Here is a 27998-nt window from a genome sequence, read left to right on the forward strand (position 1 = left end):
GCCGGACACGTGAGAGACGACAGCGAAAAGGGTTCACCTGTGAATGGGTTGGATGTTGCAGTTGAAGTTAAGGGAGCTGGGAATGCGGAGACACCTTAAAATGATTGATTTCTTCAAATGTAAGCAAGAGTTTTGGGCTTTCTGTGATCTGTTATTCTTTTTCTAATAAACAGCAATAACAAGCACCAACATATCATATAACTGTTTAAAATTTGCATGCTTTTTAAACTTTCAAGTATGGAAGTTATACCTGTAATTCTGTGATCCCTGTGATTATTGTATATCAAATTACAGATTCATTTTCAACTCAACCAAACAAATTTGCAAAACAGCCCTATTCATATAACTGAAAACTAAATAAAACAACGTATTCACAACACACATATTATCACCGTCGTCTGTTTCCATGTTCAAGTAATCAAAAAACTATGATGGTGCCACCGGCGAAAGAAAACACTATAAAGATGTTAAAAGGCAATGTCAGTTATTGTTGATCCATTACAACTGGTCAACTTCAAAACACTAAAAAGCATGAAAAGTTTCGATCAGCCATAGCTTCAAATGAATGATTGATGACCACAATCATCCTGCTACAAAACATGTTCTACACAAGGGTCTAAGGAATTCTGCAATGTAAAAGCTAGAGAGAACAAAACAAAGGCCGCCTCATGGAGAGTTCTTTTATACCAGATATGGCATCATCTCCCAATGTTTTAACCGCAGAAATTGAGTTTCTTCATCACTTTTGCATAAGCCAACGGTACAGTACCAGGTCTTCTAAGTCTGCGTTTTGCTTTCTTAGTCTGCATTAAGAAACATAATTTCATTACTTTATGTACCATAATACACGGTTAAACTTCCAGTAGAAATGAGCAAAATTAAACTTGGATAATGCTGACAGAATCTTTAATGGAAGGAAAACCAGTGTAACTTAAAACAAAAGGGCTAATGAAAAATACTTATGCTAGTTTATCAAATGTGTATCCTCATAAAATCTCAAACTCTTAAAATATAAGATCCAGTTTTTAAGAAAATATGATGCCAGAATGAGGATGAGTGGTACGTTTTCTAAATATATCATTATCATAATCCAAATGTATATCATTACAGAGAAAACAATCAATATTTATCAGGTCCCAAGCCAAGATAAAGGAGTAGGGTTGCATCATGTAGCTTGACAGCCGGCGTAAAACTTTATCATGACCAATACGAATATGAACAGAGAAAATAATCAGTTTCTGAAACATCATTTTGTCTGACAAATTACCATTTAATATTCACATGATGGCAATGTAGGTAGAAGGAAAAAAAAAATCTGGCATCTGTTGTTGACAAATTATCATTTAATATGCAAAAACTTTGGTTGAGGGAGAACTACATATTATTTCTACTTTGACGCACAATGAACCACCAAGTACATATATTAACGTACCAAATTGGAAACAGACAGGCAAGAACCTTCATGGATAAGACGAATTAATGCTGCTACAAAACAACCACAAGAATATAGGTCCCAGAACAACCATTTTTGCATGCACTAGGTAAGACATAACATGAAAAGGTAAATTAACTTATAATACTGATGCAAGGCAAATTTTACTCAGAACCCTTCATACAGTACAACTTTGTTAACCTAAGAGCTCAAAAACATGATGAAATTTCATTTTTCGCAAATTTAGTTGAGGCTCTAAGACTAACTCTTGTTCTTTCCCTAAGTATGGAATGTACAGTATTTTCCATTATGTTCAGAATGTAAAACTCCATTATGCTCTAATAGTCTTCATGGTGGTTTCTGCAGAAGTTTCAAGGAAAACTTTCACTCAGCCCTCTACCGTAACTGGTAAGACCATTGCTTTTATCGATACCCACAAATATCTTTTTCATTTTTTTCCTTTTACAACTGCCTTGAGGGTTAGACTGTCCAGTAATCATTCTCATACATTGATTTATCTTTCATAATCCATCTTTAAATTTATTTTCCTGCTGTTAAGTCTTTCTTTCACAATCATTCCATCATACTAATCTTTTTTTCCCTCTCATTTGCATCTCCGTAAATCCCTTAACAGACCTGGGCATAATCCTTGTCCTGGATTTGTACTTCCCACACTCTCACCATTAGTTTATTCTGACCCCAAGAGAAATTTGGATCCTCTTTTCTTAATCACATAATCTCAGACCATTTGTCATTTCTGTCTACTAACCAAATCAACCAAAGAAATACATAGAAGTTGACCTATCCGCATAGTATCTAACTTGGTGATGATAGCATGGACAAAAGCCACAGGAAAAATCCTACAAATGGTTACACTCTGAAATGATAAACCTCTAATTATTGATTTTCTAACAGCACTTCCAAACTCCTTTCACAGCAGCAACCAGTTTGGTACCTACATACCATGGGATGATGTCTTTGCCCAATAGTATTCTTTTTCAAGCTCCCTATTACTTAGTTGGAAGTTTGCAATCATCTTTCAATTCAATAACCTCGAGTGCAGAATGCAGCCAATGAAGCAAATTGTTTTTTTTCCTTTTTTCCTGCAAGTTATCCACGCATCCAACTCACACATCCCTAAGGGGACTTGGACCCTCGACCTTCTATTTGAAAGGGGGAGGAGGCACCATTTGTGCTATAGGCTTGTGGTGCAAGCAATGCTTTTCTCAGCACATTTTTTTCTCAGAATGTTGTATGCTCGTTTGCCTGTTAAGGCAAATACAAATGAGAACTTAAACAAAACCTCGAGATAAAAAAGAACTATGGTGAGATAAAACGCAGATCGCATAATACGGTTATATTGGACATGGTGGCAGGAAGCATAAAAATTTCTTGGTAATGGAAAGGTATAAGATGTTACAACTCATTGCAGAATAAACCAAAAGGCTTAGATATGCTCACACTCATACAAAACAAAACAAATTCAAATTTGTTTTGTGTATTCTAGTGTATCTCTATTCCCTCGTACAATAAATATTATTAAGAAGTTTCCAAAAGTCAAAGGAGTTATGACTTTAGAAACTTAGAAAGTATTTTTTGCATCAAATAAAAATTAGTGAATGAAACTTGTCGTTGTAGTGGGAACTTAAACTATTTTCAGTTCTTCATATCAAAAACTGTTGAAAAAGAGATATTTGGTTTTAATAAGACCATATTTTAGGGGATATGATAGGCGTGTAAATATAGATAGTCAATGACCAGATTTTAGGGGATATTTTAGTGTATAACCTATAGCTTCTATTAGTGCACAGCCTGTAGCTTCTGTTAGTATACAGCCTGTAATTACAGCCTGTAGTTTGCTGTCACAGCTTGTAGTCAGCTTGTAGTTTCCTTTTTTTAGCCCCTTGTATGTCCTATTTAACTAAAGCATTGTAAACCATTCAAAGGAAGGCAATATACAGATTTTCTTTCAATCTTGAAATCGCCTATTTGGTATCAGAGCATCTTACCGATTCTTCTGAAAAAAAACCCCCTAGCTGTTCCTTTTTTTTTCTCTTCCAAACAACTCTAATCACCATGTCTGATGACATACCTGAGTCCAAGACCAAGACCTTTGAGTCCCAAGTCCAAAACTCTCAGACACACTCGGTCCAGATTACCACAATTCGGCTAAATGGTGAAAACTTCCTTCGCTGGTCCCAGTCCGTGCGGATGTATATCCGAGGCAGAGGCAAAATCAGCTACCTAACAGGAGAAAAGAAGGAACCAAAACCTAAAGATCCATCCTACTCGACCTGGGATGCAGAGAATTCGATGGTGATGACCTGGTTGGTGAATTCTATGGAGGAGGACATCAGTTCTAATTATATGTGTCACCACACAGCAAAAGAACTTTGGGACAATGTCAACCAAATGTATTCAGACCTAGGAAATCAGTCTCAAGTCTATGAACTAACGCTGAAACTCGGAGAGATCCGTCAAGGAGATAACAGTGTTACAAAATATTTCAACTCTCTGAAACGTTTGTGGCAGGACCTTGATTTGTTCAGCGATTATGAGTGGAAATCGCCTGAAGATTGCAACCATTACAAAAAGAAGGTGGAAGACAACCGCATCTTCAAGTTTCTCATTGGACTCAATGTCAAGTTTGATGAAGTGAGAAGCAGAATAATTGGACGACAACCCTTGCCTTTAATCGGTGAAGTCTTCTCCGAGGTTCGAAGAGAGGAAAGTCGCAGGCTGGTCATGCTTGGAAAAAAGTTATCAAATGGTGCTGTTGAGACCTCTGCCTTGGTCGCATCTGAAGCGAATATTGGCAGGAAACATAATGAAAAGCCCCGTCTTTGGTGTGACTACTGCAACAAGCCTCACCATACCCGTGAAACCTGCTGGAAAATTCATGGTAAACCAGCGAATTGGAAGAGTAAGCAGGAAGGCAGATTCAACCAGGAAGGCAGATTCAACCGAGTCCCATCAGCTCATGAAGCCGAGGCACTTCCCTTCAGCAAAGAACAGATGGATCATCTTCTAAAATTGCTGAAATTCAATTCCTCATCTGGTACTCCTAATGTTTCTCTTGCTCAAATAGGTAACAACCCGAAGGCCTTATCTTGTCGTTCAAATTCCAGTGTTACCCCATGGATCATTGATTTAGGGGCTTCTGACCATATGACAAGTTGTTCTCATATATTTCAAACTTATTCACCCTGTTCTGGCTCTGAAAAAAAAATCAGAATAGCTGATGGTTCTTATTCTCCTATTGCAGGCAAAGGTTTAGTGAAACTTTCAAAAATTATTGATCTTAAGTCTGTCCTTCATGTCCCTAAGCTTGCTTGTAACCTTTTATCAGTTAGTAGATTGTCCAAAGACTCTAATTGTCGTGTTATCTTTTTTGAATCCTATTGTGAATTTCAGGACCAGAGCTTGGGGAAGACGATTGGCAGTGCTAAGATGATAGATGGTCTCTAGTATTTTGAAGATGATATTTCAAGTAATAAAAAGGCTCAAGGTTTGAGTAGTTTTCGTTCTATCCCTGTTAGAGAACAAATAATGCTATGGCATTTTAGACTAGGGCATCCTAGTTTCCCTTATCTTAAAAAATTATTTCCTTCTTTATTTAAAGGATTGGATTGTTCATCTTTTTATTGTGAGAATTGTTTTTTATCAAAGAGTCATCGTACTACATATTCTCCTAAACCTCACCAAACATCAAAACCATTTTATTTAATCCATAGCGATGTTTGGGGCCCTTCTAGGATCACAACTCTTTCTGGAAAAAAATGGTTTGTGACTTTTATTGATGATCATACACGTTTGTGTTGGGTGTATTTAATGAATGAAAAATCTGAAATTGAAAAATTATTCAAGGATTTTTATATGATGATTGAAAATCAATTTCAAACAAAAATTGGCATTCTTCATACTGATAACGGCACCGAATACTTTAATGAAGTTTTAGGAAGTTTTTTAACAGAAAAAGGAATTTTTCACCAATCCACTTGTGTTGACACACCCCAACAAAACGGAATTGCTGAAAGAAAGAATAAACATTTACTTGAAGTTTCTCGTGCCATCATGTTTTCAATGAATGTTCCTAAGTATTTGTGGGGTGAAGCTGTTTTAACAGCAACATATTTGATTAACAGGATGCCTACTCGTGTTCTTAACTATTTTACACCCCTTGAAAGCCTTAAAAAATCTTTTCCTGAAACTCGGATTTATTCAAACTTGCCTTTGAAAGTATTTGGGTGCACTGTCTTTGTCCATTTACCTAGTAGACTTCGATCTAAATTGGATCCTCGGGCTGAAAAATGTGTATTTGTTGGGTATGCCCCGAATAAAAAGGGGTACAAATGCTTCAATCCGACAACAAAAAAAATGTTTATCAGTATGGATGTTTTTTTTCTAGAAAATCATCCTTATTTTCAGAAAAGTTTTCTTCAGGGGGAGAAAGAGAGTGAAGAAAATTTTTGGGAGATTTCTACTAATATTCTCTTACCTAAAACTATTGTCTCACACTCTACTCCAAACACTGATCTTTTTAAACAAGAAAATGATGTTCTAGAATCAGGAAACCCGGGGCCTCCTAGTCCTAATCTGCCGAGCCTTACTGTATCTCCAACAGGGGGAGAAATCCTACCAACGGTTCCAAAAAAACCGAATCTTGAGCTTCTGGTTTATAACAGAAAAAAGACTCATCAAAAGAGCAGAGAGCCTACTATTGTACCTGAGCAAGGCCAATCAGAGGTCCCGAGCAATGACTCCCTGAACACTCAAGGTACTCTAAATCCTAACTTGTCTGCAGTTGTCCCTACTATTTCTAATCGTACAGAGACACCTAGCCAAGTTCCTGTAGACTTTGATATCCCTATAGCTGTTAGAAAAGGAATCCGAACCTGTACCCAGCATCCCATTGCCAAATTCTTGTCTTATGATAAACTTTCCCATAAACATAGGGCCTTTACTTCAAATATTTCTCACTTGTTTGTTCCAAGAAACATTCAAGAAGCACTAGATGATCCGAATTGGAAATCAGCAGTGTTAGAGGAGATGAATGCTCTTAAAAGGAGTGGAACGTGGGAGATAGTTGACTTACCCAAAGGAAAGAAAACTGTTGGGTGTAAATGGGTTTTCACTATTAAGTGTAAAGCTGATGGTAGTGTGGAAAGGCACAAGGCAAGACTTGTGGCGAAAGGTTTTACGCAAACGTACGGCATTGATTACCAAGAGACGTTTGCTCCTGTAGCAAAAATAAATTCTATCCGAGTCTTATTGTCGTTGGCAGTCAATTCTAATTGGCCATTACATCAATTGGACATAAAAAATGCCTTTTTAAATGGAGACTTGGAAGAAGAAGTGTTTATGAGCTTGCCACCTGGGTTCGAAGGAAAACACAGTCAGAGCAAAGTCTGTAAACTCAAAAAATCCCTGTACGGTTTGAAACAGTCTCCAAGAGCGTGGTTTGAACGTTTTGGAAAGGCTGTGAAGAGTCATGGGTATCATCAGAGTCAGGCAGACCATACCATGTTCTACAAACACGGTGAGGAAGGGAAAATTGCCATTTTAATTGTGTATGTGGATGATATAATTTTGACAAGTGATGACATTGAAGAGTTGACCAGACTGAAGAAGAAACTTGCTAAAGATTTTGAAGTCAAAGATCTGGGAGCATTAAAATACTTCCTTGGAATGGAATTTGCCAAGTCAAGAGAAGGAATTTTCGTGAATCAACGAAAATATGTACTTGATTTGCTTAATGAGACAGGACTACTCGGGTGTAAAGCTGCTGACACTCCAATTGAAGTCAACCTGAAGTTAGAAGCTGCCGAACCCGAGAATATGGTTGATCGTGAAAGATATCAGAGATTGGTGGGAAGACTAATTTACTTATCTCACACACGCCCAGATATAGCATTTGCAGTCAGTATGGTGAGTCAGTTCATGCACTCTCCTGGACAAGAACACTTTGAAGCAGTGTACAGGATTCTGAGGTACTTAAAGGGCTCACCAGGTAAAGGACTTATGTTCAAGAAACAAGGTCATTTACAAGTGGAGGTGTACACAGATGCTGATTGGGCAGGCAGTATAGTTGATAGACGATCTACCTCAGGATATTGCACCTTCGTTGGAGGAAACTTAGTCACGTGGCGAAGCAAGAAACAAAATGTAGTAGCGAGGAGTAGTGCAGAAGCCGAGTTCAGAGCACTCGCCCATGGGATTTGCGAAGCTATATGGTTAAAAAGACTCCTTGAAGATTTGAAGGTTATTGTTTCTCCTCCAATGAGAGACTACTGTGACAACAAAGCTGCCATTTCAATTGCTCATAATCCAGTCCTCCACGACAGAACCAAACATGTGGAAGTTGACAAACACTTTATCAAGGAAAAGCTTGACTGTGGTATGATTTGCATTCCTTATGTCTCTACTACTGAACAAGCTGCAGACATCCTTACCAAAGGACTACACAAGAAACAGTTTGAAGTTTTAAGAAGCAAGCTAGCTATGGAAGACATCTACAAGCCAGCTTGAGGGGGAGTGTTGAAAAAGAGATATTTGGTTTTAATAAGACCATATTTTAGGGGATATGATAGGCGTGTAAATATAGATAGTCAATGACCAGATTTTAGGGGATATTTTAGTGTATAACCTATAGCTTCTATTAGTGCACAGCCTGTAGCTTCTATTAGTATACAGCCTGTAATTACAGCCTGTAGTTTGCTGTCACAGCTTGTAGTCAGCTTGTAGTTTCCTTTTTTTAGCCCCTTGTATGTCCTATTTAACTAAAGCATTGTAAACCATTCAAAGGAAGGCAATATACAGATTTTCTTTCAATCTTGAAATCGCCTATTACCAAATGATAATTAGATTGAACCATATAAATAAGGCAATATCTTTTTAATCCAGATTCATTGTTTTCCAACTTATGTATCCATGTATCATAGACAATAAAAGAGAAGTAGATAAGAATGATTTGGTTAGGGTTTTTTCGTACCATCCTAGGATCATTATTCTTCATTAAAAATAGAGCAGGCGCAAGACAGCCATGGAGCATATGGGAAGAGAGAATAAAAGATGAAGATATAGAGTGTCTAGTTAGAGAGAGAGAGTTGAGAATTGGAGAGTAAAGAATAAAAGAGTGGGGGTAGTTTTAAAATTTTCAAAAGCTTATATATGCAGAATGGGGAGAAGAGGAGAAGAGGGGGTGAAGTTGGTTGAATAGTTGGGCACTTGCCCTCACTGAGCCCCACGTAGATTTGGTTGAATAGTTGGGCACTTGCCCTCACTGAGCCCCACGTAGATTTGTCCCCGTGGGTTATCATTATATTAAAGATTTTTGTACAACAAAGAAAATATATGTTTCATGTGTAATGTTTGAAACATGAATGGGAATGCTAGGACAACTTCCAATCTAGGAATGGATGACTTTCACATATTAAACAATATTTATCATATGCTTCTCATCCTACACAAATAGTGCTGACCATAGAAAAATTTATCGGGATCATACTATTCAACAAGGAATGTTAAGGACAACTTGCGAGCTTGAATAAATGTCTGTGTATTGAGTATTAGCGTAGTACTAATCATATGCTTCTCCGCCTAGATGAATAATACTGTCACCTTCAATGATGACATTTTTCATGACATATAATCAATTCATACTATTCAACTTCTCTATCACCCACTCTCTCCCTTTTTCTTCTCTCTTCTCAGTTTAGCTTCAGTTCATGATATTAATGAAGCTTCAGGACATTGCGATGACAGCATTTGTCAATGCCTCTTTTACCTCATGTATCCCACTATTTTTTCCCATTTATTCTTTGCTTAATTCTTATTGTACTCTAATGACCCCAGTTCATAATATTATGATAAAAAACACTAAACACAACATTCAAGAAAAATTCCTAATTGTTGCTCACCATCAAGTCACATTTTGATAAACCAATCTCAGCATCTCATATATTTAACATATAAACAAAGATGATGTTGGATGAAGCCAGGTCTTTCAAAGCATTGATTAGGAAATCCTCGGTCATATCTTATCATTTGATGAATGACTCTCAACCCTTCCAGAAAAACTTATAAAGCCTTTCCACCCTTGCAGGTTAGCAATTACAAAACAAGACCCCACCCTCCCCCTGCCAACCAAAAATAAAAATAAAAATGCAAGGGATACTAATGCACTTCAACTATGGGACACTGCACTTCGAAGAACTCAGGATAATCAAACTCAACAAGAATGTGGGTGACATAACTCAGATCCTGCAAACTCAAACTGAGCATACAGTCATACTCTAAATTGCATGTACTTTTATGAAGACTTGCAACACAAAAACAAATAATCTTTGGTGTACAACCCAGCCTAACCAAAGAAAAAGGTGGAAACTAAAACTTATGTACTTATCTTGACCGTCACCTACCTAAAATCTCATGGGGAAAAGGAGAGGAGTGAGGGGACGCAAAGACGAAATTCCCAACCTGAGTAAATGAGGAATTTAATCAAATTTCAGAAGTCAAACCAGATTCACCAATTCTTTAAGTTGTACAAATCCCAGCCAGGGGTTCCATACAAAAGTCATAGAACTATATGGAGAAGCGTGGATAAGGTGCAGATTTTTTACAACATATACAGTATACCATTGAAATTATTTCATAAAGAGGCAAGAGATGTTCTCACTCTTATTAACGAGAAAGCGCCTCAGTGGAAAAAATCAAGTCCTTAGTGTTCTAGAGTGTCTTGCCGCTATTAAAAATCACAAGTTCTTGTCCATCAATTGGAAAATAGTGCTCCCTATACAAATCATCTTCCATGATTTCACCATGTCACAACCGTATGACATGTCTCAAACCTTGTATTGGTGAGCACATAATCTCCATCCACAAGTGTATTTCTTCGTCTTTCTCCAATTAACCATCCAGATCATCTCATTTGAACTTCTATAAATGACAAGCAGATGCATATCTTCACATTCTTCAACCCATTATTTTATTTCCATTTGGTACTCCAAGTTCGCAAAATAAATAAATAAATAAAGGTCATTTACCCAGTGCGCTCACCGATAATCGAGGGTGCTAGAAGGAGCAGACTAGATATAAAAACACAATTTTTTTAATCTAAAACTTCAATCTGGAAGAAAAAAATAAAAGTAAAATCAATCAAGCAGACAGAGGCAAACAAAAACACATGATGCAAGATGACGACGAAAGAAGTGAACAACTATTCCATCGAGTACTTTTCTTTTTGGTTCACTATTCTATTCTATAGAGCATGTATGACTAACAAAAGTAAATATGGAAAAGGGACAATGCTAAGGGAGAATTATGATCGGGTGATTTGGGGGGGGGGGGGGGGCTGGGGGCTGGGTGGGTGGTGAAGGAGAGGGGTAATACTAAGGGAGGAGGGAGGGGTAAGGGGGGCAAGGGGGTGATTGTTTCCTCATGAAGCTTCGAATTTTATCATGGAATGTCCGTGATCTAAATGATCCAGGCAAGCGAAGGGTGGTGAAGATGGCGGTGAGGAAATGGGGGGTGCACTTGGTGTGTTTTCAAGAAACAAAGGTTGATTCTATGTCTGATCATGTGGTGAAAAGCGTGTGGGGCAACCGGTTTGTCGAGTGGGAGGCGCTGGATGCTGTCGGGACCTCAGGAGGTGTCCTTATCATGTGGGATAGGAGATGGTTGGCAAAGGTGGATGTTTGCAGAGGGAGATTTTCTCTATCATGTGCCTTTGTGATGGAGGAGGATGGATTCTCTTGGGGTTTTTCTGGGGTGTATGGGCTGGTTGACGATGGTGTGAGGGATGGTTTGTGAGAGGAGTTGAGTGGGGTGAAAGGGAGGTGGTCTCTTCCTTGGTGTGTAGTAGGAGACTTTAATGTGGTTAGATCCCCGGCGGAGAGATCTACTTATGGTCCGTGGACTCAGGCTATGATGCACTTTTCTGACTTTATTGATGGCCACCAGCTTATTGATCTCCCTCTTGAGGGAGCTTCCTTCACTTAGTCCAGTGGAAGGGAAGTTCCAACTTTCTCTCGCCTTGACAAATTTTTGACTTCCGGTGAATGGGAGGAGAAGTTCCCGGACGTTGTTCAGGCTGGTTTGGCTAGGGTGACGTCGGATCACATTCCCTTAGTTTTGGATTGTGGAGGCTTGAGATCTCGCAGCACTCCTTTCAGATTTGAGAACATGTGGCTTCGTGCGGATAATTTCCAGGAATGTGTGCACTCTTGGTGGGAGGAGAACCTGATGGTGGGTACCTTGAGCCATATTCTTGCAGGAAAGCTTCGACTCCTGAAAAATAAACTTAAAAGGTGGAATAAGGAGGTGTTCGGGAGTTTGGTGTGGAGGAAGAATAGGGCTTTGGCTGTTATTGTTGAGATTGATAGATTGGAAGGGGAGGGTGTCATTTCTGATTCTCAACGTAGTAGGAGAGCAGCTTGTCAGGCAGAATGTGCGGAGCTTGCTCTTTTGGAGGAAATCTCGTGGCGCCAGAAATCTCGGGCATTGTGGCTTAAAGAGGGAGACCGGAATACGAAGTTTTTTCATAGAATTGCTAATGCTCATAGGAGGAGTAATCATATTGGGCGGATGTGTGTGGATGGTTCGGTCTTGACTTCGGAGGAGGAGGTGCGAAGAGGTATTGTCTCTTTCTACCAACGGCTGTATTCTGAGCCTCTTCGTTGGAGGCCATGTCTTGATGGCCTTCACTTTGATTCCAAATCTGCTTTGGAAAGGGATGGGTTGGAAAGTCCCTTTTCGGAGGAGGAGGTGCTGAAGTGCTTTAAAGAGTTGCAATGGTGATAAGTCTCCAGGCCCTGATGGTTTCACGATGAGATTTTTGTTGGAGAGCTGGGAGGTGGTTCGGTATGAGATTATGGGCACTTTTCATGAGTTCAATTCCACGGGGCGGTTTGAGAAATCGCTTAACGCATCTTTTATTACTCTTATTCCTAAGAAGGGTGGCGCTTCTAATATCAAGGATTTTAGACCTATTAGTCTGATTGGGTGCATCTACAAACTCATCGCAAAAGTCCTTGCCTTTAGATTGAGGGAGGTCCTGGATGGAGTTATTTCTAAGTCTCAGAATGCTTTCATTGGGGGTAGACAGATCCTGGATTCTGCCCTTATTGCGAGCAAATGCGTGGATGCTAGACTTTGTAGTGGGGCTCCTAGTGTTCTTTGTAAGCTAGATATCGAGAAAGCCTATAATCATGTCTGCTAGAATTTTTTGTTCCATTTGTTGGAGAGGATGGGCTTTGGTGAGAAATGGAGGAAATGGATTGTTTCATGCGTTTCCACTGTCAGGTTTTCGGTGTTGGTGAATGGATCTCCTTCGGGTTTCTTCAGCAGTTCTCGTGGGTTGAGGCAGGGGGGCCCTCTTGCCCCTTTCCTTTTTATCATTGTTATGGAGGCTCTTAGTAGGTTGATGAGAAGGGCGGTAGAGTTGGGTTTTATCAGGGGTTTCAAGATTGGCCCTGGCTCAGCTCAGCAGTTGGAGACCTCTCATTTACTTTTTGCGGATGACACCATCGTTTTTTGTGAGGCAGAGGTGTCTCAGTTAAGGTATCTGAGATGTGTGTTGGTTTGCTTTCAGGCTGTTTCTGGCTTGAAAGTTAATGTGGGGAAGAGCGTGATTGTTCCTGTCAGGGAGGTTCAGGAGGTGGATACTCTGGCTGCTGTTTTAGGGTGTGGGACGCAACACTTTCCTATCTCGTATTTGGGTTTGCCGTTAGGGGACTTGGCCAGGAGGGTGGGAAGTTGGAACCTGATGATTGAGCGAGTTGAGAGAAGATTAGCGGGTTGGAAAAAGCAATATCTGTCAAAGGGTGGTAAAGTTACGTTAGTGAAGAGTACTCTGTCAAGCCTCCCAACGTACTTTCTATCGCTCTTTCGGATTCCAGTCTCTATTGTTGGAAGAATTGAGAGGCTCCAACGGAACTTCTTGTGAGGGGGTCGCGGAGAGGAGTTCAAGTATCATCTTATCAAATGGGAGCAGGTTTGCAGGCCTTTTTGGTTGGGAGGGCTTGGAATTAGGAGATTGGCCCCTTTCAATAGTGCTCTTCTTGGTAAGTGGCTTTGGAGATTTGGCAGTGAAAGACACAGATTATGGAGATGGATTATTTCGTGTCGCTTTGGGGAGGAGAGAGGAGGGTGGTCAGTTAGACCAGTCAGGTTTGCTAGTGGAGTGGGGGTGTGGAGGGCCATTGGAAAGGGTTGGGATGTCTTTTCCAAACATATTAGATTTAAAGTTCGGGATGGAAGGAATGACCGGTTTTGGGAGGATTCATGGTGTGAGGATAGGCCATTGGCTCTTTTGTTCCCCAGGCTCTTCAGGATTGCTGTTGACAAACATGCTATGGTTGCTGACTGCTATCGCCTTGATAGCGGAAGGTTGGCTTGGGATGGGCGCTTCCGGCGAGCTTTTCAGGATTGGGAGTTAGATGATGTCACTGGGTTTTTGGCTCTTCTCAACAAACAGGAGGTAGAGGGTACTGGTGCAGACTCTTTGATTTGGGTGCCTTCTCCTCAGGGGATGTTCCAGGTTCGATCCTTTTTTGTGTGCCTCTCTAGTTTTCATGGCACCTCATTCCCTTGGAAGACGGTGTGGTTGTCTAAGGCGCCTCTTAGGGTGGCTTTTTTTGTGTGGACTGTAGCCTAGAGTAAGATTTTGACTTTGGACGACTTGAGGAAGCGAAGACATATCATTGTTAATCAGTGTTGTCTTTGTAAGGCTAATGGGGAGTCAGTGGATCATCTTCTGTTGCTGACTCATGATTGTTGGAGTTTGCTCTTTGGTTTGTTTGGTATTCACTGGGTCATGCCTCGGACCTCTCGGGAGTTGTTGGATGTTTAGAGGAGCAAATGGGTGGGGGCTCAGGCGAGAGTTTTCTGGAGGGTGGCCCCTTTTTGCATTTGGTGGAGCCTTTGGAAAGAGAGGAATGGTGGATATTTTGATGGGAAGGAGTCCTCCATTGGAGTGCTAAAATTTTCTATTATTTGTACCCTTTTTTGTTGGGGTCAAGGGAGAGACTACTCTTCTCTTGAGGATATTGTTGACTTCATGGGCTCTTTGAGCTCATAGGTTCCATTTAGTTTTTGTATAGCTTGGGATGCGGTCCCCTTTTGAACACTTTTCAATACATTTTACTTATCAAAAAAAAAAAAAAACAAAAAAAATGGAAAAGGGACAAAGTAAAACATAAAAATGAAAGCAAATAAGACATTCCAAAAGAAAGTTGTTTCTACACAGAGGCATGCCAATGTTGAGAGAAACTAAAACTGATATTTTACAATACCCCTGTTTAGAAGATCGTCACAACTTTACAACAAACAAAATATGCTCAAATTCCTTTAACCATTAGTTCCATTAAACTTCATTTCTAGTATATTGAATATTTAAGTATCCTATTGATTGGTTTTACAGCATTAGAATATCTAATAACTAACATGGTAAGATGATAAAATATAGGCAGACCTTTAAATGTGCATTGTGACGTTTCCCCTCCTTCCAGCGCCGAATTGTTCCATCATTCATTGTCCTAAATCTGCCCTTATAAGATCTGATCAAGAAAACTCAACGCCATAAATTCTTTTGCATCCAGTGATGTATAAATAGTTTGTGTATAATCCAAAGATCACAAAGACATGAACCTACGAATACGATTTCATTTTGGTTTTCTTTATCTTGGAAACAACTGGTGACATTTTCTTCATCTTCAAGTTCTTCTCTCTCTTTGTAAGATGTCGCACTTGAATGAACTAAGCAACAAAAATAAATAAATAAATAAATAAAGAGGAGAACCCCACCACATAAAAAACATTAATCCACACAATGTTTAGTTGCCGAGAAAAAAGGATCATATTAATATAAAATAAATAGATCTAATCTTAGTTGAAATGAGTCAAATAGTCAAATAGTTTTATTTCATTTTCTCCAGCATTTTATTGCACTAAAATGAACTTAGTACCAAGAAAAAGCACCCATAAAAAGTTTAACAACACTGCATAAAAATCTCTAATCCACACTGTTTTGTTTGCCTAGAAAAAAATGATTATAGGAAAATAATATATATAGTCTTAGTCCTAGTTGGAATGAGTTATATGCTCAATAGTTTTACTTCATTTTCCCCAACATTTTATGGCAATTGAATGAACTAAGTACAGAGAAAAAGCACCCATAAAAATCAGAACACCACCACATAAAAAACCACTAATCCACACACTGTTTGGTTGCCTTGAAGAGAGGATTATTGAAAAAACAGAATAAATAGTTCTAATCTTTCTTCCAAGGAGTTAAATACTCAAAATAGTTTCATTGCATTTTCCCAACATTTTAATTGAATGAACTTAGCATCAATAAAAAAAAAATAAAAAAACACCCACAATGAATAGAACACCACAACATGTCCAAAATTACTAATTCACACAGAGTTTAGTTGCCAGGAAAAAATTTCTCTAATTAAAAAGCAATTAAATGTTCAGACTTCTAATTGTCTTTTTCCTGCATTTTCTCAGCAACCAAACAAGCAAAAACAAAATGTGGGACAAACCCAACTTACAGATAGAGGGAGATGAGGAGACCAATTGGCTGCTTGGCTGAAGCATGGAGGCTGTGAGACATTGAAAAGGAGCTGAAAGTTGGGCGAAATTACAGTGGATGCGAGTGGTTTGTGAAGAGACAGTGGAGAAGAGTGGAGGAGACGATTGGGAGATGAGTGAGAAAGTTGGGTTTTGGGGGTTGACTGAAGGAGGGACAGTGATCGGAGCTTTGAGCACCATCTCTGCATCGTTTTAGCTTCGGAAATGATTCAATGAAATGTTGCTTTTGCAATACCCAATCAATACCTAACTCAGTAAGAGCTTCTTCTTCTTCTTCATCAAATGGGCGATCGTCGGGCCGATGACCCGGCCCGGTGATAATAGCCTGGTGAAGGCCCAAGGTCATTATGGATCTGCATGTTTATAGGCCCAATGGGCCAGGTTAGGATTGTTTTTAGAATTTTATTTTTTTTTATTTTTTTATTTTTTTTTTCAATCAACTAAAATTATTTATAGTTGAGCATGAATAAACGAAGTGGTTGGATGATTGGATCTTTCTGATAATCAATTACTCTAAAATTGTGTTGCGATGAAATAATTACTATCAAAATGGTCTGGACTATGTGAAACTAGTGCAGTCCAATCTTAACCTTATAATAAATAAATAAAAAGTGATTTAAAAAAATTTAGGATACATTTATACCTCACCTGAGAATAATTTAGGATTATTTATTTTTAGAATCTTTTGTGTAAAAATATATTCCCCAATAACATTCAACTAGTGTCATACTTGAACCTCATATAATTTTTACAAACTTACTTAATATAGGGTTGATTTTTTAATAAAATGAGAAAGAGGGAGCAATAAGAAAATATGTTGATGTGGTTGTGTAAAAAGGTTGTGTAAAATACACAACAATTTTACGTATTGGTAACGTGACAGTTTATCTTAAGAGGATCTCCAATTGTGTATATTTTTTTTTTGTGTGTGTGTAAATCTGATGGATTTATACAAAAAATTTGGATTATTTATTTTTTGCTCCAGCGGTTGTTTTATACTTTTTGTGTAAAAATATATCCACGTATCATGCATGTACCCTACATAATTTTTACAAACCTATTTAAATATGGTTAATTTGTTAATAAAATAAAAAAGAGTGAGGAGAAATGTAATATGCTGATGTGACTATATAAAAAAGTTATATAAAATACACAATAATTTTATATCTTGGTGACGTGACAGTGTATCTTAACCGACTGTTGGACATAAAAAAAAAATTAACACATCATACGTGACCATGTATATTTTACACAAAATAATATTTTAACAAACTGCTAGAGATATTCTGGAGATTAAAAAAAAAAAAAATTACAAATCATATATGATAATGTATATTTTGCCAAGTTTGAGGCAGTCATAGACAGAAAAGGTAAGTAATATTACAAAACATAGAGAGGGTTATGTGGGATATTTACAAATTGTAGGGGAGGTAAGTAAAATTTATACTAAAATTTAATAAGATATTCAATATTTCGGGTTGAACACAAATGTTTAATATGTATGTTGAAAAGTTTCCTTGCCTCGGAACCACATAAGCAAATACCCATGGTATTGAATACTTTCATGACCAACTTTGATAATTCATTGAAAAAATATATTAGATATGAATTAGGCAAAAATGTCAAAAAAAATTAAAAAAATAATTCTTAACTATCAATTTTTAGTAAGTCGACCTTTTTTTGCTTTTAATTATGGGAATATTGATGAAAATACATCTTAGTCAAGGTGAAAATTGTCAAAAACACATTTTATTTGATTTATTTTTTTGAAAATCGTTTTCTAATAACGTGAAAAATACAAAATTTATTATCATAATACTATAAAAAATTGTTATATCAATATTCAAAACCAGCCTTTTTCAAAAATGAAATTTGAAAATAATTTTCACAAAATTGCCAATCAAATAAAGGTTTACAGTGTTTTTTTTTTCTCATAAACAGATAATTGGTGAGAGACGGAAAAAAATTAGCCTAATGTTGTCTTGTGCGAGTGCGAGTATTTTTTATTTTTTATTTTTTATTACTATTAATTTAATCAACGGCGTCGTATTGGTCTATCTTGCCAACAGAATTCTCGCTCTCATCATCCAAGAAACGCCGTGGACCGCCGTGGACAACCCAATCTCGCCGAAGCAACGCCACACCATCGATCCTCTGTCTCTCTGTTTCTCTCCTTCTTCCTTATCTTATCTACTTCTTCTGAACCCGAGGGTACTGATTTGGTTTCTCTGTGATTCACAACTCCGCATCCTCTTTTTCTCCGTCTTCGGAACCCTACGATACGAAAAACCTGGTAATGAAAATTTCATTTTCTTCTTCTTCTTTTTCCTTTTTTTTTTTAATTTTATAAATTGTATGCTTGTTTCTTTCAATTGATAGTACCCTAACCCTATTTGTAATTCTTAAAGAGAAAAAAAATCGCAGATTTTTTGGTTTATTTTGTTGTCTCTGTTGCAAGTACTCATGAATCGAACTGAATATCTGGTTTGAATAAACACATGGACTACGAGCTTGCTGATACCAGTGGTACGTTAAAGATCACATCTTTAACCCATGTTTTTTCAAGTTTATGGGTTTGTAAGATTTTTTTTTTTTTTTCAATCAATGAGTATGAATTTGTCAATTACGGAGAAGAAAATTAGGGTTTAGGGCTCCGATTGATGATAATTAGGACCGAAATTTCAAATTAGGCAACTCAAGCTCAAAAGTGAGTTTTCACTTGTGTTTGTATATCACATTGACTGGAGAAGTGTTCTTGAACGATTTATTTGGATGCCAATACTTTGAACAATGTAATAACACATTCGCTTATGTAAATCAAGTAGATGAGGAATCAAATGAAATCATGGTGAACTTGAGGATTGATATCAGGGGGAAAAAATTGAATAACATAAATTTATAACACCAATGAAACCGGGGACAATAATCTGTTAGATGCCAAATCTAGGAAGGCAGGAGGAGAAGATAGTAGCAAAAAACTTCATATCATCTGGCAATTGAATCTGATGATAAAAAATAAAAAATAAAAAAAAAACATTTAGAGTTATCCGTTACCTTATAGATTACTAGAGGGCACAACTTCCAAAAGCTAGAAAAATGTTATTCTAGGAAAGACTATAAAAGAAATTATTTGATTCATTGACCAACTGTATCTTTAAAATTGATTAGTTAGATCACAAATCAAATACTAAGAAACTTATCAAAAAAAAAAAAAAAAAAAATCAAATACTAAGAAGAATTCTGAATGGAAACTTTGAAAAGTGGTGTTCTAAGTTCAAATAACAGTGCATATAAACATTTGGAGAATATGAGAATGTCTAGGCATACAAGACGAAGAAGAAACATATAAAATCTATCACCAGGTTAACTAAACACCACAAAGCAATGGTCTTTATTACCTCTCATTGATCTTATAATTGAACATGATTTAGTTTGTACTCTATGTCGCTCTTATAATTGAATTAGGTTATATCCATTTGCAACTTCAACTATGTAAGCTAATTTGAGGTGTTAGGAGGAATATACTGGGATGTACCTCCTAGTAATATGAAATCTACGTGTTAATGAATAATATCAACCATCATGATTACAAATCCATTGACCACTATGTGTTCAGAGGGATAAACTGCGATGCGCCTAATAATAATACAAAATCTACATGTTAATGAACAACATCAACCATCAAGCATCATGATTACAAATCCATTGGCCACCATTGTGGATAAATCAATCTCACTGATATCTACCATCACTTGTTAGAGTTACCATCACTTCCAAGAAATTTTTCCTTTTTCTGGCATTCATTACTATTGTGGTGGTCATGTCTTGCAAAAGAACAAATGTGAACATTACTCATGCAGTTTTATGATATTTAAGTTGTTCAAGATGCATACGTACGTTTTCCTGCCAGCTTGTTGTGAGGTACATAAACAACAAATGACCTGCTCAATTAACTGCAAAGTTCTCTCTCTCTCTCTCTCACACACACACACACACACACGCATATGTATATGGATTTTTTCAGAAAGCAACAGTACTATTCATGAACTTCAAATATGAAAAAATTACTGCTGCTTTTTAAATAAGTCAAGTCCTTTCAATTTTTAATTAATGGACCATTTTAAAACAATCATGTATCTGGCAGGCCAGCAGAAATTTCCCTTCCCTACAATTTATCAATTTCATCTGCAATATTAAAGGAATTTAATTGTGTTGTGGTTTCTCTTCATTTAACTGCAGGCACGGATGATGACCTTCCTCCAAATCGAAATAGATTTCCAAGCAGAGGTCGTGCTGCTGCAAATGGAAGATCTGCAGTTATAGGTTCTGCTCCACTCCCTTGGGTGCATAGTGATATGGAGACCCAGATCCACCAGATAGAGCAAGAAGCGTATAGTTCAGTCTTGCGAGCCTTTAAAGCTCAATCTGATGCCATTACTTGGGTATATATTATTATTCTTCAGTGTAATTTGTTATATTTAATTTTTCTAAAGTATGTTAATTAGGTTTAAACACCCTTCATGTCTTCTTTAGGAGAAAGAAAGTTTGATTACAGAACTCAGAAAAGAGCTGAGAGTGTCTGATGAGGAACACAGAGAGCTTCTATCCGGGGTTAATGCTGATAATGTCATCAGGAGGATTAGGTTTGATAATATCATGTCCTTTTGCTGAGAATGGTTCTCTAGATATCTCATCATGTTTGGTTAGTTACTTGTTCTAATAGGAATTCATCATTAGGCGGTGGAGAAAAGCAAATGGGCTCCAACCTGGCATGCTCAATGGTAGCCAACCTATTCATGAACCCATGCCTAGTCCAACTGTTTCAGCATCGCGCAAGAAGCAGAAGACATCACAATCTGTAGCTTCTTTATCGTTGGGTGCACCAACACCGGCATTGTATCCATCCATGCAGCCTTCTTCAGCAGCCTTAAAACGAGGCCCTTTCTCAGGAGCAAGGGGCAAGAAGCCAAAATTAGTAAGTTAATTAAATGTTTTCTATAATGACAATGAAATGATGTGAACTATATTTTACATTATCATCTGTTTTTGGTTAACAAGTTAGACGTATGCTGCGTCCTGAATCAAGTCCATGCAGTATTCTTCTACAGGTTTCACTGGAGGGCCCCAAGTTCGAAAGCGGGGTACAGGTTCTCTTGATGTAATTGAACCTGCTGAAGCAACAAATTTTGATCCACTAATTGGAAGGAAAGTTTGGACAAGATGGCCTGATGACAATAACTTCTATGAGGCTGTAATAACTGACTACAATCCTGTTGAGGTATGTGTCATTGTTGACTACACAATGTTACAGTATTTAGTGGGTGTTGACTGGTTTTTGCAAACATTGGCAGGACCGTCATGCTCTGGTTTATGATATTAATTCAGCGGATGAAACGTGGGAATGGGTCAATCTCAAAGAGGTAAAGATAGATATATCTTCCATCTTTATTAAATTTTCTTGTACAGTTGTACTATCGGAAATATATTTAGTTGGTACGAAAGAATTTGACAAAATCGTTATGTTTTGAGATATGGAATTTTTGGAAATGGTTGCATCATTTCTCTACCATTTTTGTTGAATTATTGTGAATCTTTCGTAATGGCTTTATGCGAATGCCACCTGCATGTTTGTTTATAGGCTTGTTTTTCTGTAAGTATTATTTTATGCCTTATTAGTTCTTCTGATTTTTTTTTTTGGACCCACATAACATCATCCTTCATTTTATCTAACAGGTCCTTGATATATATATATATATATATATATATAAAATTAAATTTGACTGCATAACATCTTAGTCACTTTGGATTTTACTTTGTTTTTCGGAAGTTTAAGCAATAGAATAAATAAGGTAATTACAAAATGGGCCTGTGGTAGGCCCAGGTAGGTTAGCTCAAAAGAGCATCCCTACAAAAGATTACAAGCAGCCCATTGGCTCAAAACAAGGTCAAGAATTCAACCACAGAAGACCCATATTATTCTTTTCAATTTTATGGTTAACTCATCTTGAAAAACTATGCATATTGTGTGTAATCAATGGGTCATTAGCCCAATGGTAAAAAACTATGTGTTTGTTACCCTTTTCTTTGGCCATTTGTTCAAGTTTTGTTTCTGTTTTTTGGGCCCTTTTTGTCTTTTGTAGTCCTCCACATTGTAATCTAAATTTGTTCAAGAACTAAGATAGGCTCATGGGTTTGAAGTTTGCGACTTCTTGTTTCATGCCCGAGACATTGGAGCAATGTTAATATTATGTGTGTCTCAAATAGATTTTGTTTGTATCTGCCAAGATGGAATTCACTTGTCATAAACTACTCAAATCCATTAATTGTTGTAATTCAAATAAACTCATATTATGAGAATGAGAATAGATAAGAACTTGTTGGCTCTAGTTTAGGTTTACTAAGGAAAACTTTAACTTCTTAACAATATTAGAATCTAAATAAATTGTCATTCTTACTTTTATTTTTTATTTTTTATTTTTTATTTTTTAATAGTCACATTGTCATAATTGTTGTAATTCAAATAAACTCATATCATGGTTAATATTGTTATGGCATTGCACATATTATCATCATCATAACATAGTGACCAGTATAGTGACATAGTCATTATTGTCGTAATTCTAATAAATTCATATCGTGGTTATAATTGTTATACCATTGCACATGCTATCATTATAGCACGATGACCAATATCATTTTCTTTGGTAAATTATTACATTGACAGTGGATAAATGGAACGATGGCCTTTGTCCTTTTAACTTTGACTTGCTAAGCAATCCCTAAAAGTTTGTTGGCAAGGGAATACCGTCCACCTTTTTAATGCAAAATATCATCACCATCATCGCCCATGCCTTAATCTCATCTGGATTGATTTAGCCATTTTTTCAATTTTTTTTTTTTTTCCTATTGTAAGCCAAGTCTCAATTACATCTAATTATTTAGTCTTTTTTTACTATCTCATCCCATTTTAGTACCTTCTATTCTAACTATTGTTCCTCTCTTTAAGGGTGCATTTTCCTGGTCTCTGTTTTATATAGCTATATGTCCATACCATCTAAGTCTAATTTCTCTTATTTTACAAACAGGTAGTGCTTGCATCTAATTTTCTCTAACATGAATCTTGTATTTTCTAGTTAGTCCTACCATCTGTCTCAATATTCTTATTTCAACAACATGAATGCGTTATTTTTGTTTCTTTTTCGATTCCTAGCATTCAACTCCATATAAAATAGTGATCTAATAGCTGTCCTATAAAATTTACCTTCTCCACTTTGCTCACCTTGTTTCAATCCTACTTATTATATTGTCATCTATCTCTATTTTGTAGTATTGATCCTTGTTAGAATAATTTCAATCCTACATGTGTAATTGGTTTACCCCACAGGGGTATTCTAGTTTTTTTTTTTTTCTTGTTTGCTTATTCTTATGTCTATATATAAGATATTAGGGTGAGAAAGGACAGATCAACACTCTCACACCAATTGTCTAATTCTCTCTTCGACTCTTCTTCATTCTCTCTCCTCCTCCTTAATCTTTGACTTCACCCTAATTAAATAAATTCAAATTCTACAATCCTAAAGACTAATATTGGTTAATTCAGTTAACCCTTTGATCTTGAATTTTTTATAATTACAATGTCTTTATATCATTGCTAAATTTTTTCCCGGCAAGTTTATCATTACCAAACTATTTTTCTTCTACTAATTTTTGAACCCTATGATTCTGATGTGTTTCTTCATTTTCTATTTTTACTTCTAGATTTTCCTTGGAAGATTTTAGAAACAACATGAACTAGTGATGCAGAAATGACCTCTCAGTGCTATCTTTTCTCTGAATGTGTGCTTTACAATGTTGTACTACTAAGAATGATGTACAAGATCGTGCTAATCATTTGTTTGTGTTGAAAGAGTGGTGATTTAATTGATTGTTTTTACTTGAACCCTAAGATTTTGATGTGTTTCTCCATATTTCTATTTTTCCTTTTAGATTTTTCCTTAGAAGTTTTTAGAAACAAGAAATTGTCAAAGTTTAAGTGATACAGAAATGACCTTCTCAGTGCTATCTTTTCCCTGACATCGTCAAGTAAAATCGCCATAGAAAAGACTTTGAATCATACTTTGACAAACCAAAAGGGGTTTTCTCTTCATATGAGAAAACAGTTAAAAGATAAAACTTTCATGAATCCACGAACACTCAGACCTACCAAGAGCTGGTTGATTTTCCTATTATGTCGCAGTTGGGCAAGATAAGAGTTCTTCACTAAGTAGACTCAAGCACAAACTTTCACAAAACCCTCACGTCAATATAAAAAGCAAGAGTTAATTGATTTATCCTATTCTTTTGTGGCAATGCAACCATTTTTATTATATAATCAAATAGTTAGCATTTTGCATTTGACTGATTATCATATCTATTAATGTTAGATAAATCATGAAGATATTCGGTGGGAAGGTGAGGGTCATGGACTTTCTCGTAGAGGTGGCCGTAGATTTAAGAAGTCTATGGGCCGGGGTGGTTCGGTTGCTGGTGTCGGAAGAGGTAGAGGGATGTCTAATGTTCTGTCCACGAAAGAATTATTTCCATCACAAAATGGCATTGGAAAGAAGGCTTTGGGTGATATTGAAATACTTCACACTGATACCTTAATTGAGGAGGTATGTGTGCAATTTGAAATCCATATCTCATAATACAGGAGTAGTGACATGCTTTCCCACTACTGTGGTGATGAATTTAATAGGTTGAGAAAGTTATCAATGCAAGCTATCCTGATCCTGCTGAGATAGAGAAAGCAAAGAAAATCCTTAGAGTAAGAACAACCAAGTATCTTGTGATATTTTTCGTTCTCCATCTTTTGTTGTAACTATTATGACGTGTCCTTCCAAATGCAGGAGCATGAACAAGCCCTAGTTGATGTGATTGCAAGGCTTGCAGATGCCTCTGATGGTGAAAGTGGTAATAACTGACTACATATACGTTTGTTGCAGGATGGTATAAAATTAAAGAGTAAATTATACTTAGACTCCCTGAGGTTAGGTCATTTTTCAGCTAGATGAAGATTTTGGTTTTAATTTTCATTTACACCCCAATTTACTTTTTGACTTCTGATACATGTAAATTGACCATTTTACCCTCAATTTTTTAATACAATATATATATAATCTTAAATGACAAAAAAGCCCATATATATATATATATATATATATATATATATATATATATATATATATATATTCAACACCAGCAGCTTCCACCATTAACACCTCCATCACCACCAACATCCCACCCTAACACTTCCCTGCACCACCAACCTACCCAAAACCAAACTGCACCCCCACCCAACACCTCATCACCACCACCCATCTAAAACCAAACCCAAAAATACACAAAATCCCATCCCACTCACTACCGAAATGGACGTCAATGACAAAGAATCGAAGGCGAAGTCGATTGTTGAAGACAACGTTGAAGAGCAAGTTGATGTCGGCGGCGGGTGTTGGATTACAACATCTACGGTGGCCCAATCAATATATCTCGGCAACGAGACATCGGATTACAAGCTTACAACCTCGATGGCGTCGTAATTGGCGGCAAAAATCATTATCTCGTACTCCGGCGGGAGGGTTTGTGAGAAGGGAGAAAATTGATATGAGGTAGCTACAGTCACGTATCTGTGTTTGTGTGGAGAGGTGTAGCTACAGTCACGGCGGTGGTGAAAGAGGTCGTGATGTAAGTGGTTGCGATGGCGGCGGGAGAGACGGAGGGGATCGATTCGCCAATGACGACGATTTGTCAAATCAAATGGCAATGACAGTGGAGAAGACGACAATGATGTCGAAGCCTTCGGTGGCATTGAATCCTTGTCTTCTTTCTTTGATTTAGGGTTTCTTTCCCACTTTCCACCAAATCACACACACATATATATATATCACCCACACCATATACCACCCCCGCCGGCCCGCCGCATCACAGCTCCACCACCCACAGCCACATCCGACGCCATCATCGCTGATTGCTCTGACTAGACGCTCGTCGTTGCTTTGTCGTCGCTTGGGAACACACCGATATGAACTGGGTTTTGCTACTTGGAACTCGCCGGAATTGAGTTTGGTTTCGCCGACACTAGGAGCTCGCCGGAACTAGGTCAGTTCAGTTCTGTCGTTCATCGCCGGAGAAGAACTGGGTTTTGCTAAGCCTATAATCCGAATTGAGTGTGGTTTCGCCGACTACAGTCGATTGTTCCGACAGGAGGGTTTGTGTGTATTTGCGTATCTGTGTGTGAGGGTTTGTGAGAAGGGAGAGAGAGAGGAGAAAAAGAGAGGTAGGGAGAAAAAGAGGAGGGTTCACATAGAGGCGGGGGGCAATGGGTAGTTTGGTCACAAAAATAATCAATATGAGGTCAAAGGGTAGTATAGTCCTTTAACACTTCAAAAGTCCTCTGGCTCTATCGAAAATTGATATTTGGGGTGTAAGTGAAATGCTAAATCACTAATTCAAATATAAGTGAAATCTAAAACCAAAATGTTTATATAGGTGTAATATGACCTAACCACAGGGGGTCTAGGTGTAATTTACCCAAAATTAAATGACCACATTGTTTTCTGTTGTATATTGTATTTCTTTTTTTCTTTTTCTTTTTCTTTTTTTTTTGATAATTTATTGTATTTCTTATTAATTACAAGGATATCTAGACATGACTTACAACGGCTTTGTATAATTTTGTCAATTGAATTCTTGAGTTCTACTTTAAGATATGAAAATATGAGCCCCAAATAGTTTCATTGATCTTTTTCTCCTCCCATTTTTCTATTGCTATCACAAGTAAGAATTCATCTCCCTACATGCCTTTACCATCATGATAGGATGGCTTAAGCACTTGCCTGGAGTTGTTGTCTCTATTATTAAGATTATTCTTCCATTGATTTGTGATTTTTTATAAATTGCAACTGCTGCAGAAAACAATAATTGTACATACTATCTGGAATCTTGGATGTCTGTTTTACATGTTTTTTTTTTTCTTCGTGTTATTATTTTATGAGGCACAAAATCCACAGGCCGTGTAGAATAATAAATTGCCCTTTTTCCTCCCTAAAAGTTGAAAATTCTACATTCACCAAGTTATTTTTTTATTATTATGCTACACATGAATGTGTTTGGTCCATTGTTGTGATATCCTTGTTAATTTTCTAGAGTACAGTGAAAGGTTATTTAGCTTTATCGATCACGAGTACCATGTTTTTTTTTTCTCCTTTTCCTTTTTGGATTTACTTTGAAGTAGATGGTGGAGAGCATCAATTCTGGCAAGGGCAATCAACGGACCAAGAGGGAGGATGGCGAAATCAGCACAATGATGAAATGGGTGGTGAAGGAAGAGTACTTGAAGGTTCAGATGGCAATAGAACGGCCATGCAAGGAATAGTTGGATCCAATGATCAGCAACAATAGGGCTATGCCATGTATGTGACAATAGGGTTATCACAAGTGATTAGAGTAGGTTTACATGACCAGGAAAACCTGACTCCTTTTATGCTCCTCTCTAATTTTATGACCAGCTAAATGGAGGATTTCTGGTTTTTGTATTGTAATTGAAGGTAGGTTCCAGTATATATATATATATCGGAAAGTGGTAGGTTCCAGTATTCCTTTTACTGTATTATAACATTACAGGGGGAGCTAGAATATGCTTTTGTAAATTATGCAGCAATGAATAATTTCAGACCATGCAAACGTTGATAATTTTTGTGTTCTAGATGATTTTCTTTCAGATTGTTGATAATGTTTTCTTCCTGACGATAGCAACTCTGTTATATTACAGAATTAGCGATACGCTCCAATTTGCAGCGGCTCAATTTCCCACAGAACCAATATTGTAATTTACTGCATAAGTGAAACACAGGTATGGATTTGAGCATGTATTTTACATTGCATGATGCACCTACAGTGATGCAATAAATTATGGGATCAGATTTACAAT

At 37.2% G+C, this 27998-nt stretch overlaps 2 protein-coding genes across 6 annotated transcripts; one reads left to right on the top strand and one right to left on the bottom strand.

The window, feature by feature from the left end:
- Window positions 1–432: 432 nt before the first annotated feature.
- On the bottom strand, window positions 433–16287 carry LOC132303635 (uncharacterized). The gene is made up of 4 exons (XM_059800966.1): window positions 15988–16287; window positions 15084–15187; window positions 14904–14988; window positions 433–803 (listed from the first exon to the last, which is right to left on the bottom strand). The coding sequence occupies exons 1-4, from the start codon at window positions 16213–16215 to the stop codon at window positions 714–716; spliced, it is 507 nt and encodes a 168-aa protein (XP_059656949.1). The 5' UTR covers window positions 16216–16287; the 3' UTR covers window positions 433–713.
- Window positions 16288–17978: 1691 nt separating this feature from the next.
- Window positions 17979–27997, top strand: LOC132303636 (protein EMSY-LIKE 3-like). 5 transcript variants are annotated; one of them, XM_059800968.1, is made up of 11 exons: window positions 18202–18320; window positions 18436–18553; window positions 20267–20469; window positions 20561–20670; window positions 20765–21002; window positions 21123–21305; window positions 21379–21447; window positions 24451–24681; window positions 24765–24833; window positions 24916–24979; window positions 27303–27773. In XM_059800968.1, exons 2-11 carry the CDS (start codon window positions 18526–18528, stop codon window positions 27467–27469), a joined length of 1362 nt encoding a protein of 453 aa, XP_059656951.1. In that variant the 5' UTR covers window positions 18202–18320; window positions 18436–18525; the 3' UTR covers window positions 27470–27773. The 5 variants fall into 5 exon arrangements, with proteins under 5 accessions (XP_059656950.1, XP_059656954.1, XP_059656953.1 ...); XM_059800969.1 differs by having other exon boundaries at window positions 18285–18320; window positions 18486–18553; XM_059800967.1 differs by lacking the exon at window positions 18436–18553 and having other exon boundaries at window positions 17979–18320.
- Window position 27998: the final 1 nt, after the last annotated feature.

The sequence above is a fragment of the Cornus florida genome, unplaced genomic scaffold (assembly GCF_030987335.1).
Source record: "Cornus florida cultivar Cherokee Brave unplaced genomic scaffold, ASM3098733v1 CherokeeBrave_3.0.0_Hap2_Chr04, whole genome shotgun sequence".
In the NCBI taxonomy this organism is placed as follows: domain Eukaryota; kingdom Viridiplantae; phylum Streptophyta; class Magnoliopsida; order Cornales; family Cornaceae; genus Cornus; species Cornus florida.

Coding starts and splice junctions, on each gene's coding strand:
- LOC132303635 (XM_059800966.1), bottom strand. CDS start 16,215: ATGCAGAGATGGTGCTCAAAGCTCCGATCACTGTCCCTCCTTCAGTCA. Junction 15,188..15,987: donor CTCCTCATCTCCCTCTATCT/GTAAGTTGGGTT, acceptor TTTGTTGCTTAG/TTCATTCAAGTGCGACATCT. Junction 804..14,903: donor GTCACAATGCACATTTAAAG/GTCTGCCTATAT, acceptor TTCTTAATGCAG/ACTAAGAAAGCAAAACGCAG.
- LOC132303636 (XM_059800967.1), top strand. CDS start 18,002: ATGTTGTCTTGTGCGAGTGCGAGTATTTTTTATTTTTTATTTTTTATT. Junction 21,306..21,378: donor CTGACTACAATCCTGTTGAG/GTATGTGTCATT, acceptor AAACATTGGCAG/GACCGTCATGCTCTGGTTTA. Junction 21,448..24,450: donor AATGGGTCAATCTCAAAGAG/GTAAAGATAGAT, acceptor TATTAATGTTAG/ATAAATCATGAAGATATTCG.